This window comes from Dromaius novaehollandiae, chromosome 7, assembly GCF_036370855.1.
Source record: "Dromaius novaehollandiae isolate bDroNov1 chromosome 7, bDroNov1.hap1, whole genome shotgun sequence".
Lineage (NCBI taxonomy): Eukaryota > Metazoa > Chordata > Aves > Casuariiformes > Dromaiidae > Dromaius > Dromaius novaehollandiae.
The window spans coordinates 24,310,559-24,324,500 of NC_088104.1; the positions used below are offsets into that span (position 1 = coordinate 24,310,559).

Genomic DNA, 13,942 nt, shown 5'->3' on the forward strand with positions numbered 1-13,942 from the left:
ATGAATATTAATTTTAAATTTCAAATGTGTCAGAAGACTACACAATTAGAATCCCTTTTGCTTCTCCTAACCCATGAAACACAGGACAATGGTTACACTATGAGGTAGTGTAGACAAATACAAACAGATTTGTAGAGCAGACAGCTTGTGCTGAGGTCCTGAAATCCATACCATATGCATTTCAAATAATTTTTTACTTCAGAAGAGTCTGGTCCTACAGATTCAATGCCCATTAGCAGCTGAAACATCAGGGGAATTTTCAGAATACATCTTCTAGTTTGATTTCCAAGATAAATCGAAGTAAGGGTAAATGGGGACAATGAGGAGATTCTGAAGAGAACTCCTAATCCAAATTCAAGTGCCAATGCAGACATAACAAGTGTGAACACACCCAAATTGCTGACGTGCAAAAGAATAGCATTTTCCACAAAATAACATCAAAGGGGTTTCACAGAATTGCACTGAATCACAGAACGGTTGAGGTTGGAAGAGACCTTTAAAGATCATCTAGTCCATCTCCCCTGCTCAAGCAGGGTCACCTAGACCAGGCTGCCCAGGAGCCTATCCAGACGACTTCTGAATACCTCCAAGGAGGGAGACTCCACAACCTTTCTGGGCAGCCTGTTCCAGCGCTCTGTAACCCTCACAGTAAGAAAGGTTTTCTTCATGTTCACACAGAACATCCTGTCTTTTGGTTTGTGCCCGTTGCCTCTTGTCCTGTCGCTAGGCACCACTGAACAGAGTCGGGCTCCATCTTCCATACACCCTCCCTTCAGATACTTAAATGAATTGGTAGGATCCTCCCTCAGTCTTCTCTTCTCCAGGCTAAACAGTCCCAGCTCTCTCAGCCTTTCCTCGTAAGAGAGAGGCCCCAGTCCCTTAACCATCTTAGTGGCCCTTTGCTGGACTCGCTCCAGTAGCTCCATGTCTCTTGTACTGGGGAGCCCAGCACTGGACACAGCACTCCAGGTGTGGCCTCACCAGGGCCGAGTAGAGGGGGAGGATCACCTTCCTCAACCTGCTGGCAAGTCCTCTACACCTGCTGGTTTAGAGGAGGTTTTGCCTGAAGTGATCTCTACAGCATTTGTATCAAGACAACTGGGGCACAGCAAGTTTCCTATCCAAGCTGAGATGCTTGGCATAGAGAAAGAAAAGTCTTTGTATAAATTACTAATAAAATTTGAAAACACCTGTTTGCTTTAAAAAACAGCATCTTTATCATTATCTGCTTGAATCTCATACACCTTGACCTGATGCTCTAACACCAAAATGTGTGTCAGTAGGACAAAAGCTTGATTTGTGGCAAAAAAAAAAAAAAAAAAAAAAAAAAAAAAAAAAAATCTTTGTCATTCAAAACTATTGTAATTGATGTTCATCAGGACTCAAACTAGTTGCAGAAACATTCTAAATCTAGAAGAATCTTAAGATAGATCTATGAACTGTTATATTCACAGTCATCTTCACAGATCACTACAAATAAGAAGTATGGACCTGGTTGAGGCCAACAGCTATTGTAAATCAAATGCTTGTTTTGCAGCCTAGCTACGCTGAAGACCACCAGCACTAAGCCAACAGTGCTCTGTATATGACCCACTAAGTATTATGAATCATACAGTCTTTTGAGCCTGTTGGAAAGTGGTAGCTTTATTTTGTCTCATACTAGCAATTGCTTGCGGGTAACAGACAAGAATTAGGAAACTTTTGACACTTCAAGTTTGACATGAATCTCAGAATCATGTGTGGTCTATTAGCGACAAGGAAGTACCAAAATATATATTACCAGAATCATAAAGGATAAAAGTCAGATATACTGAAAAATGTGTAAAATGTATACTCTACCGCTGAAACTCACTCACTGCTTTTAAATTTTATTTAAACTGTGCTAGCCATGCAACAACTTCACTTCTCTGATTTTAGAACATCACTATTTAAGAAGGTACATTCACGTTAAACAGACGCAGATTCATTCGTTTCAGCAGGTCCCAGGAATGTGGTCCCCTCACAGAATCGCCAGGGGCTCCCTGCACCACTCCCTCCCAAGCAACACTAGAGCAGCTCACCACAGTCTGTACCACTAAGGAATCCTCCGGACTGTACTAACTTCACTTAGACTTTTGGCACATAAGTCACCAAACTCCTTATATTTCAAATTAGTAAGGCCCTAGGCTCTACTGACTTCCAGCTGACAGTTTCTAAAGCATTCAAGATTCTCAGCTGAGACGCAGCTTGTTTCCAGCCTCCAAAGTATGATGAGAGGCCCAGAATCTATTTTATTTTCTGGTAGACCTTTAATGCTAAAGAAGGCTTGTTACCATTACATCCATTGCTTGTTGGTTTTTCTTTTAAATAAAAAATATTTTAGAAGACAACCTAATCTATTCATTTTTTAAAACTAACACGAGAAAAAGTAGTACCAAAAACTGAATCTGCATTAAAAGACATCATCTCCTCACAAAGGAGACGGAAAAGATTTAATCCCATATTATTTGAATTTTCACTGCTGCACAAAGAAAAAACAGTTTTAACTACTTTTAGGAATAAGCCATTTTTCTAATCTAATAAAGAGGAGGATAGTGTGAGGAATGTCATTATGAGACTATAAACAGAATGCCCTGTCTAAGCCTCCTCACACTTCTATGTTGGTTTAGCATAACACCAAACTCGAGGAACTTAACGTAGTTCTAACACCATTCCCACTTCAATTCACAACTGCTATGAGAAACTCAAACAGATATTTAGCACTTCTCCCTTGGATTCTATTAAATTTGGTTGCCCTAAGCTGGAAAAAGATGCAGTTTCAGATAATACCATTATCTGTTCAAGTACTACTTCAGGATAACTACATTTTTATTAGAAGATTCACAAATAACTTAACTGTACCAATCAGTGCCAACTTTATCTCCGCTATGGAGAAAACAGCTTATAGGGTAGACAGACTTATACTTTATGAAAAACACAGAACAGTGAGATGAAGAACACTGACTTTTAAGTGATGCTTATTGATCATTAAACAACACCTATACATCATTTTTTTCTATTGTCTACCTTCCAGAGGCAAAGGGCTGTCCCAAGATGTCTGTACATCAGAGGAATAGTCCACACACACACGCACACACAACCGTGCCGTCAGAAAGCGGAACCAAAACTGCTTAGGAAGAATGGCAACATGAGAGAACGATGCACTCTCACACAAAAATGCTGGTACTTCAGAAAGCAAGTAAGGACAGAAATCCTGAAGGCTCTAAATACACAATCCAAAAAACCAAAAGAAAAAATAAAACCCAAATGCCCCCATATCAGTAACAAATTAAAAATTTAAAAAGGATAAAGGGATACCAGCTAGCTTGCTAACAACTTCAGCTGAGGAGCTGAATAAGCAGAGGTGCCTTTGCTCTAACTAGCTGGCTGCTAGCAAACTACCTCTCACCCCTCAGTCACTTCTCCAAACCGCCTGCGAGTTTCTGCCCCGCAGAGGCAGGCTGAAGCGCTGCTCTGCTCTCTGAGAGGTATTGCCATCCCCAGGCCCTTAACAGTTCCAGGACTTGTAGGGCAGCTGCAAGATTATGCACAAAGATCTTTCTTACGCAGCAGTTGTTCCTCTGAGAGCAGGGGTTGTTATACTGGCTAGCAGGATCCCTGAACTCATCCAAACAACAAACAAGGGGTAGAAATTCTGCCTGTGAAGGAGTCATTAAATTAGGAATTTTAAATATCCAAAATTGCTCCAAGAATGATCAAGATTGATTACTTATTTTTTCTAAGCCTCAATTAAACAAATAGCAACAGAAGAATTTTAAGAGTCAGTTAGGAATAATTCAAAACCAATTATTGTACCTTTAGCCCACTTCCATAGCTAGTGAGCGCATAAGCAGAGAGCAAGTTAATAACATTTCCTCACTAAAAGCTTGACAACCTGCACTCACAGGTTTTGAGACTGAAGAGCTGCAAGTACAAGTGAACATGCTCTAAAACAACCAACCTTCCCCTCCTCCAACAACTACCCAGTTTTATTCACACCCTCTTCCTTCCCAAAAGGGAAACAAGCTCAGTGCTATCGTTATCCCTGGAACAGTCTCTGATAATCAACATAATTACTAAAAAGCTGCAAACAACTTTCAAACATACAAGCTAGAGACAACACTAAAATCAAACTAGTCTATGACAGAATAGGCTTAATGATCGCTTTGTGCATACACAGTAATAGACACAACTTTTGCTGGAATTTTAGAACCAGAGGTTAAGTGGAAGTTGCAATGCTAACGAAATAGTGGCATTCGAGGCAATATTTAGCGTTGTTAGTATCTTATGGTCTATATTGCTTGAAGATTTTTAGCAACACAAATACCATTCAAAACTTGATTTAAGATAGCTAATAACAAACCTCTCTCATTCATGAACCATCATTTAATTTTTTTTTCCAAACATTATCACTACCAGTCTGACCAGCCCTTTGCTAACTCCCTTCTGGAAGATGATGGTGCTCAGCTTTTAATGACCCCCCTCCTAGTCTATAAAGCATTTTGTTTATAAAGATGCCTACCAGTCAGACATTGGATGAGACAATGATCTTACAATGTTATAAAAATATGGATTTCAGGTTTCAGCTGTGGGCAAAGGAGATGGTTCTGCCAGGAGAATGAACACCGATTTTCACATATCTACTTTCCAGCTATACATCAGAACAATTTTTTTTTTTTTTTAAAGACAAATAACATAAATTTAGATTAACACAAACCTGCACCAGTGTGAGGGCAAGGTGAAAAACACTGCAGTTTTCATTCACACAGTAAGTTACTTCAGGTTAGTGTAACAGCAGCGTCTTATATTTAAAATTAAGAATTACAATTCGGTCACACCGAATTTATTCCAATTTCTAATATATAACTAAGAGCAGAACACAACAACTCATATGGCATCTTTCAGTCTATGTCCTTAATTCACAGTAACAGCTTTGGATTTTTTACCATGTTCTTCAACATGAAAATATGGAGATACCCATCTAGTTTCACATTAAACAAAACTTGTTCTATTAAACAGACTGTGGTGTGAACGACAACATCAACAAGACACATATACACACTTTGAAACTCACCTCATTTGAAGAGAAGGTTAAAGTGTGTGAACGACCTGACAGATTTGGTTCTGTCACTAACCCTGAAAGTTCACAACTTGGCTTGCTATGGTATGTATCATCTATGACAATTCTACTCTGCAAACAAGTGGAAATAACGTTTCATTAACTCACCCCCTTGGAAAAGCAATATATAAGGTGACATTCCAGTTGATTTTTAGTTAAAAAAAATTAAAAAATAAAAATTCACTTTTCTTTAGATCACATATGAAACGTATTCTCTACATCAGGAGTTTGACTTGTATTTTAATTTTCTGAATTCACAAATATGACAGGAAATTTAAAGTAATATTCCCAATAACAGCACCTTATGTGGCGTATCAGTCATAACCTGAAGTTGTGTAAAAGTATATAAACAAACACAGTGGGTTATGCTTTCAACAGGCTTACCACACTCGGAGCAAAGCGACTTAAGAGTCAGTTGGTGGAACTATTCATGTTGGAGGTTGTATTCGACTGAAACCACTGCACAAGCACTGTGAAACATGCTTCAGAAGGTGGTGGTATAGCAATGCGACAAAAAGCCAAGTCCTGATCTTCTATGATCATTAACATTCTCTTGACATGGAAACTACTTTGGGAAATTTCTAAAAATTAGAACTAGATTTAGACTTTGCATTTGTCCACACTGCAAATGACTGTAATGGACAGTGCAGCAAATAGGCTGTCTTTACATGACAGGTACCAAGAACTGGAAGAGCAAGGAGCTTTCAGCAGTTTGTAGATCAGGGCTTTAATTAATTAGTTCAGGTGCAGAACACGCAGAGTTTGCCTACACACAGACTCCGAGAGCGCCCTCTGAAACTCAAATTCTGATTTAAGATACTGTACTGTATTGCTGTGTGGCTTCAATTTTGAGGTGCCTACATTCAAGGCATAGAGTCATGCTATCCAAAAATTATGTTGATATGAGAACTACCATGTAGATGTAAAATACAAATGGACTCTATCAAGGCACGTAAACTCTTCTTTATAATTGAAGTTCTAAATATTGTAAAAACACTACAAAAGCTGAACATTTTACTTTTAAAAAAGTTATTCAGATGCCTTTACAAAAATGGTTTAAAGTTGTTACTTCTACAGCAATTACAGTTTGACAGCTTGAATAAATTATGTTCAAGACAAAGTTCTGCTCTGAAATCAAAATTCTGAAGAACATTATCTTTTCATAATTGAATAAACATACTACTAAAATAATTTCTAAAAATGTATGTAACAGTAAATTTCTGGTTAGAAATACAACTAATACTATCATACTGGAAGAATGTTAAAATCTTCATAGCATTTACTGTTTACATTCAGTTATCACACTCAGTTTGTGTTTTAAGGAAGCAACTGGATCTGTGTGCCTTGGCATCTAAAAGTAGAAGGATCTGGGTTCAAATTCAGCCAGCTGCCACTAATCATATGACCTCAGGCAAGTCATCAGACCAGCCTGTGACTCATTACTCTAAGCTGTAAAAGCTAAAGACCTCATGAAAAAAACTAAACACCCCCCCCCACAAAAAAGAAGACCAAAACAAAACAGAAGCTGCACCTGAAAACTTCACAGCAAGTCTGATAAGAAAACAGAAACCACCTGAGAAACACTGCACTTCAAAGAAACAGCAGATCAGCTGGCTCTAAAGCCAGCCAAATTTCTATCCACAATTCTACTCTCATCATTTAAAAAGCAGGAATTCACTGTAGCATACAATCAAATGCAATGAAGGCACTTTGCATGCTTTTGGTTTAAAGTAGCAGCATACCCACTCATCTATGTTGCAAGAGAAAATGCTTCAAACAAATGCTAACGTATGTACATTTGACAGAATATTTTCTAATCTGACTACCTCAACTTCCAACTCAGATCCTGGCCTCCACATTATTTTTCTTCAACCAATGAAAAATAATTCTGCCAGAAGCATGTCTCGTACTTTACTTTAACACAGAGCTTTTTTTTCCCCCCTTAACACTACTTTGTTGCTTACCACAAAAAATAAACAATTACTTACTATTATTTGCAAAGTCTCTAATCAGTTAACTACACCATATGAATAATTTTATTATGTTAGATTTTAGGGACTGCTTCAGACTTTTGTATGTAAAAATGATCAGATATAAGATGGTACTTTGTCAATCAACCTATTCTCAATATCAACTCACAAAGATAAATCTATTTAGGAGTTTTTCTTTCAGTCACCCTCCGTTGGCTCTTTCTACCCTTCAGAGTAATCAGGAACAACAAAGCAGCAAAAAAATGGAGCTATTTAATAAGACCTGAGAAAAATAAAGAACATCCAAACAAAATAAAGCTTCTCAACACTAGTTGCAACTGCTTCTCTCTCAACCCTTTTTAGGTTAAAGAAGTAATTTCCTTTTCAGGATTTTAGCTACAAGTATTTTTGATTCTTATTAAGGAGCACAGAATTTTGATGGAAGAGGTTTTGCAGGTATATTTCTTGAGATTTAACATACAATGTACTGTGTACACAATGTGTAACATGTATTGTGTATGTAATACATTGTCAATGTATATCACAGTATTTTTCATTGCAACACAATGTTGCTAGGAATGGGTGTGAAATCTGTATGTATTGGCAAAAGTTGAAGAGCATCATTCAAATGGGATACAAACTTACAAAAGATAAATAATACTCTGGAAAAATAATGAATGTAAACAGTATAAGCATATTTGTACTGTATCAGAGAAAGGGGCAGATTAAAGGGACTAATTTAAGAACTGTATAATTTATCAATCCCAGAAGACTAAACAGTTGCAAATACTCAGATCAGAGGTTGTTTCTTGTGTTTCTGCTTTTCTCAAGCAACAAGAATTTGGTTCATTACTTCACAAACTTATGATGAATTTTTGAAGGCTAACTTCAGCAACATTATAAGAAAACAAAATCTTCACAGATGCAGTCTTTTTGAGAGGCAAATCTTGTAGGTACAGACTATCAATATTAAAACACAGCTCAGAAGTTACACACAATACCTCAGTGCAAAAATAGGGATTCTTACATGAAAAAAAAAAACAAATCTTACTTCAGGGTTTCTACCTTTACCCACTCTTTAAAAAGTGCTTTCACCTGATTATATGAGATACTACAGACACAAGAGCAGTAAGTATTATTGAACTAACATCAACTAAAAGAAATATGCTTCCCTTAAATTCTGGAAATACGATTCTGTCCTTTCTATTATCTTGTTTTAGTAACAATGCTCGCTGCTGGGTAGTCAGCCACATTTCTTTCCCAGTTTTAATGTCTTATCACAGCGAGGTTTACCTGCCAAAGCCTTGTTACTGTAATGCAAACTTAGTGATCAACTGCAGGTTAAGTAGTACAAAGATTAGTCATTGACTGAAGCAGTAGCTGCTGTTGCATTACCAGCTATAACAAAAGCCCCCAAATGTTGCAAAGTAAAAACAGTCTGACCTTGGAGAGGCGGAGAGAGGCAGAGTGTGAGTTTGGGATCAATTAATGTGTGAGAATCTGTTAAAGATTCAGGGTCAGCTTTCTACCACTTTGCAGAGCAGCCAGATAGCTGAAGACTACTATATCCTTCCAGCTGCTGGTTTGCAACTGGCACTAAGGCAAAGAAAAGAACAGCAAGCAGCAATTACATACAGAAGCATGAGAGGGAAGCAAAAAATAAAACAGTGGGCAAGAAACCAGCTGGAAGGTTAAAGAGATAATCAGCTTGGATAAAACATACAAAGAGGACAGAGAAAAAGAGTATTATTTTCAGGATAACACGGAAAGGAAAAGAGAGGACCCAATCCTGCAAGATTCGTGCATTTTTTTATTGCTGGCAAAAGTATCTATATAAACACAAAAGGGGTGCTTAAGCACATTACAGGTGCTTATAGTAACCACGCAACAGTGAGACTTCCATTTCCTCCAAACAATTATTTTAATCAGACAGAAAGAAGGAATGAAGAGAAGAATGGGTTCTCCTGAACCAGTGGCTCTTTGAAAGCTAAGCCACTGAATCTTTATCTGCATGCCAAACATTTCTCAATAGCTTTGCTACAGCCTATGAAGGGATCAGCTACGCACTCCTATTTCATTAAAAATATGTCCCAAAATATATTCATATTCCCTGCACCATGGATCATGCAATCCCCAAATTGTTGGCCAATTTAAGGAAGCATCCTTGGTCACTACATGCTTTGACACAAAAGATGGAGAAACTAAATACACAAAAGTCACACACACACTTAACAGTATTCTGTAAAGTATGGTTCTACTTAAGGGATTAAAAATTTTCTACATTTCTGAAGTTCTTATAGTATAGTAAGGTACTGTGTGGTTCTAAAACCAGTTACTGTACTATTTGTAAACTCAAACACTAGGTATGCAGACACCTTAATTCTGTGACAGCCATTGTAAATTCACATTAAGAAAACAGAAAGCAATTTTTAAACAGCATTTTAGTGCAATCAGCATCTGGATGCATGGAAAGCCAGCTCACTGTTATCTACCATCTTTGTAAAATATCAGTCACTTCACTGCATACTGCCTGGAAAAATCTCTCTTCTAGGTAAGCTGCAGACCTCTCTCAATAATACAGAGCAAGAAGAAGAAAATAAAAGGGTACTTTAGACAAAGAGAAGTAGTAGTGTGAAAATTAAGAATAAACTTAGTTTGTGAGGTTCCTAACACGGATACAATTTTGATTCTAACAAAATCCAAAGAAAACAAAAATGAAGCTAAGTTAATAAGACTGTCAAGAACAGTCATAAATGGAAATAGGTTTTAACAAATTATTTAGCCAGCACAAGCATTGTTTGAGGGTACTTTCACTTAAGTTTTAATCCTAAAACTGTCAACAGGTAAAGAAAGCTACAAATTGGGGCATCATAGATGGTTTCATTACACTTGCTACTTCTCACAACCACTTCCTTCCAAATAGTTTGAACTGTAAAGATGGCAACTTTATGACTATGTATTGAATTGTTTAGTATTGCTTTTAAAAAACTAGTTAAAAGGCTTTAACTTATTAAAACAGTATAAGATACTCAGGAGCAATTTTCTAGGAGAGATGGAAAAAATGTTCCTCTCAGTTTTCAATACCAATTCCTCTAATGAAAAACAGGATGCTTCCTTCACCCGCCTACTGGTACTCCACCCTAGTACCACTATGGTAAGAGCTGGTTGGCCAACTTTCTGGGGAGCTGACCTCTACCCATGTATACTTAGTCCGAGTATTAGTCTGCGTTCTAATGTTCACAAGAGAAACAGATTTGGCTTTTAAAATGACACTGTTCTAAACCTAGCATTGCTTTTAGCATTGCAGAGCCACTGGAAAAAGAAACACAGTGTGATCGTTCCATAGATGCTGCTTCAGCCAGAATAGCTTCCACTGACGCCTAAACTGAGTGGGAGGGAATGGAGCACTCTCACAACCTCTACTCCTAAGGTGGTAACTTCGGCCAAAAGGGTGGTAAAGTGCCAAGCCTCTGCAGCCATGTTTGTAAGAGGTGATGTGATCAAGGACCAAATCATCAATTCCAAGTGCAAGATGCAACACATTTAAATATTCAAAACACAAGTTATTCATCTTACCTTGCTTTTGTTCTTCTCTTCACCCTGTTCAAATAAACTGTCCTGCCCACTTTGGGTAAAGTGCAGGCTACTGCTAGAAACCTGAGGCTCTTTGTGACTGTCTCCAAACCAAGAGAAAGGCATGCAGGTAGGTACAGGGGAATCTGAATCTGATGCAGAGAGATTGTTGCCAGAGTCATCCAACAGTTCTCGGGAACCTCTGAAATAAGCAGATGTCAAAAAAAAAAAAAAAAAAAAAAATCCTCATGGTACATGTTTCAGAGGACAGTTGATATTTAAAATGAAAATCAGTACTTGCCTCCAAATATGCATACAAAATAATGTGGGTTACTGAACAGAAATTGAGGTGCTTTTGCAATATTTCTCAAAACAATTTACCAGTTTCAAATATCTGCAACTTTAATTTACTCAACATTAATTTAATTTACTCATTAGCTTTCCTAAGCAAAATATAAAAACCGGGTAGAACTTATTTTTCTTATGATATGAGCCACTTGAAAATTGTAAGTCTATCTTACTGCTACCCTCTATATCATTCTTCTTATTCTACGTTATTTTTCTTATTTTATGAGACTAGAAGCTCATCTCTACATTAACATATTATCTTTTAGACCTTTGCTGCTGTGATACTTGGATGTACTTTAAGGTCATGTAGCAATGACAATTTCAGAGAAATTTTTTGGCTTAAAATTTTAAGAATGCAGTATGTATTTATTTAAAAAACAAAAGCAACACTACCTGCTATCCAGAGAACCTCTCAGATTTTCTTTTTCTTGTTTCTTGCCCTTGCCTCCAGATTTCCGTAATCCTCTACAGTAGAAAAACACCATTTTTACACAGTGTTTACATTTACACAGTGTGACATTTTTATCAGTGAGCTAAAAGCATCTTTTTTTACATCAGTTTCAATAGTTACATAATACCACATTCCTATTGTTTCACAGGGAAATTACAGATTATACATGTAATTAAAGGTGTATCGTTATTCATATTTCATTTAAGAACTATGGAAGAATTCTGAAAATACCTTTCAAAAAATACATATACTAAAAATAAATACAAAAAATGCCCAAAGAAGCTTAATTTCCAGTGGATACAATCAATAAGAAGAACAGAGCTTTATTGTATATGCACATTTATATAGCAGAGTGACTTGAATTAATAAAGCTGATTATCCTCTTCATACTATACTTGTTATAGTACCAGTCTAAGTATTTTTTGATGTAAGCTGACTTCAATGACCTTTATACCTGACAGAGAAGAGGGAGCAAGGCTTCTTGTAAAATTTAGCAGTTCTTCTTTCAACTACCTAGAGTTCAGTTACCACATACCATACTTCCAGAATATACGCAGCTTGCAGCTTTGTTTCTCCCTGTTTCCATTCTAATCTTCTAAATTAAATTCAGAAATTCTCTCATCACTGCTGCCTGCCTCCAAGGAACAGCTCAGAAAGCAGGTACTGTAGCCAAACGCTATGTAATGACACCTCTATTGTAGGAATTACACATATCTATTTTAGACTGCAACTTCAGCAGGACATAGCATGTAGAGTCTAGGCTCCAAAAATAATTTTGCATAAAACTACATATGACTATGAAAATTTAAGAATAAAAACCCATTAATTCCTAGACAAATACTGTATTCAGATAAAAACTTCATAGAAAATCTATGCTTTAGTTTGTTTTACCTTGAATTATCCCACCTATAACCCCAAGGAAGTCTTTGGAGGGGGAAAAAAACCCAAAACCAAGCAAACACCAAAACATAGCAGAAATATGAATGTGATATTATGAACCCAAGACAGAACTCTGCCCTGTGGTGTTGCTATGAAATAACATAACAGGACTTCCTCAATAGTTTTCATTCAGAGAACATGTTACTCTCCACAAGTAACACTGAAAGCCATTTATTTTCAAGTGAACACAAATAAAGTCTTACCCAAAATCTGGAAATCGTCTTTTAGACTTCCCTGATGATGTTCCTTCATTTGTTTCTATTGTCTTGTCCTCATTTTTCTTATCTTCTGCTTTTTGTAGACGGGTGAAAAATAAAACCGTTAATCTAAAATAATTGCAAGTTCTAAGTACTTTGGAAAAAGTACAGATGCTTCTAAGTAAATAAGATAGTAACACCTGAGTGTAAGCTCACATTCACACTTGCAGATACTGGCTGAAAATACTAGAGCTACGCAGACTTAAGTTACTCTCTGACATCTTCCCATCATTCTGGTTCTTTTGTACTGTTGACAAATGGCGGTGTAACAGTTGCTTATGACTGATAAAAAGTATTGCTTTTGATAAACAGTAATTCTCTACTGCCTACAAGACAAAAAAAAAAGCCTTATTGATGCCATCCTAAAACCATCATCAATATTTTACTTTAATGAGTTACAATAAAACGTAGCTTGAGATGGTTTTAGAAATAAATATCTTTCTTTTGCAAAATATAAGCTTCAAAATACACTAACTAGTATGAGATGCATGAAAGAAACTCAATTTTAAAGCAACTTTCAAGAAAATACAGCATTCAATTGTTCTTTAGCACATTTCAAGTATTATAGGTATATCAAAGTGTTCCCTTTTGCATTTCCCCTCAGTCTGCTCCGAAGCTAGTCTACGCTGGTTAGGTGTGACATGCCTTATGCCCGGGTACTGCTAGCTACTGCCTGTGCGCCTTACCGACATGACAGGCAGTGCCTGGAGAGCAGACAGCAAATTTAACAAGCTGAGTTTCTTAGGAAATAGTATACAAGCTCCGAGCATCCCAAAGGAACAAAAATCCACATGCCAGGTCCGAATTATAACTTTTCGTCTTAAGCTGACAGAAACATTCATTCCGAGGCGCTGGAAATTTCCAGCAAGTCTGCGGCGTCTCCAAGACTGCGGTATTCAGGGAACGGGCAAACAACCCGCTAGGATGCGACTGCTCGCCAGGGGGAGCACGATCAACCCCAAGCGCTCAATGACTAAGAGAAATTAAGTGGCAAACTGAAACACCACTATCTTTTCCCATGGGACTTGGACAGCTTACTCCAAGTCCTTCCTTTCAAACTCTCACATTACTGGATTTTTTTCAACAATTACAATATTCACGTTTCACACTGGAATCAGGTGTGTCAGCTAACGATGCCACCTATGAGAGAGCTCAGCATGCTCTTCACGAGACAAAGCAGGGTTTAGGCTCGGTCTCCATGAAGAAAAACACACTTCTGACGGGAAGGAAGTTGAGTGCATATACGCTTCAGGGGTCTTAAAAACTG

At 37.3% G+C, this 13,942-nt stretch overlaps 1 protein-coding gene across 11 annotated transcripts in view; it reads right to left on the reverse strand.

Annotated features, from left to right (window-relative positions):
* The window catches only part of LOC112979106 (neurabin-1-like), a 52,844-nt gene that overhangs the window by 4,697 nt on the left and 34,205 nt on the right, over positions 1-13,942 (reverse strand). For 7 of the 11 annotated variants that reach the window (XM_064514957.1, XM_064514959.1, XM_064514961.1 and 4 more), the window contains 4 exons: positions 12,622-12,709; positions 11,422-11,493; positions 10,684-10,882; positions 5,093-5,209 (listed from right to left, as the gene is read on the reverse strand). In XM_064514957.1, coding sequence (XP_064371027.1) covers positions 5,093-5,209; positions 10,684-10,882; positions 11,422-11,493; positions 12,622-12,709 — 476 coding nt within the window. The remainder of the gene's footprint in view (positions 1-5,092; positions 5,210-10,683; positions 10,883-11,421; positions 11,494-12,621; positions 12,710-13,942) is intronic. The other 4 variants (XM_064514960.1, XM_064514962.1, XM_064514964.1 and 1 more) reach the window with 3 other exon arrangements.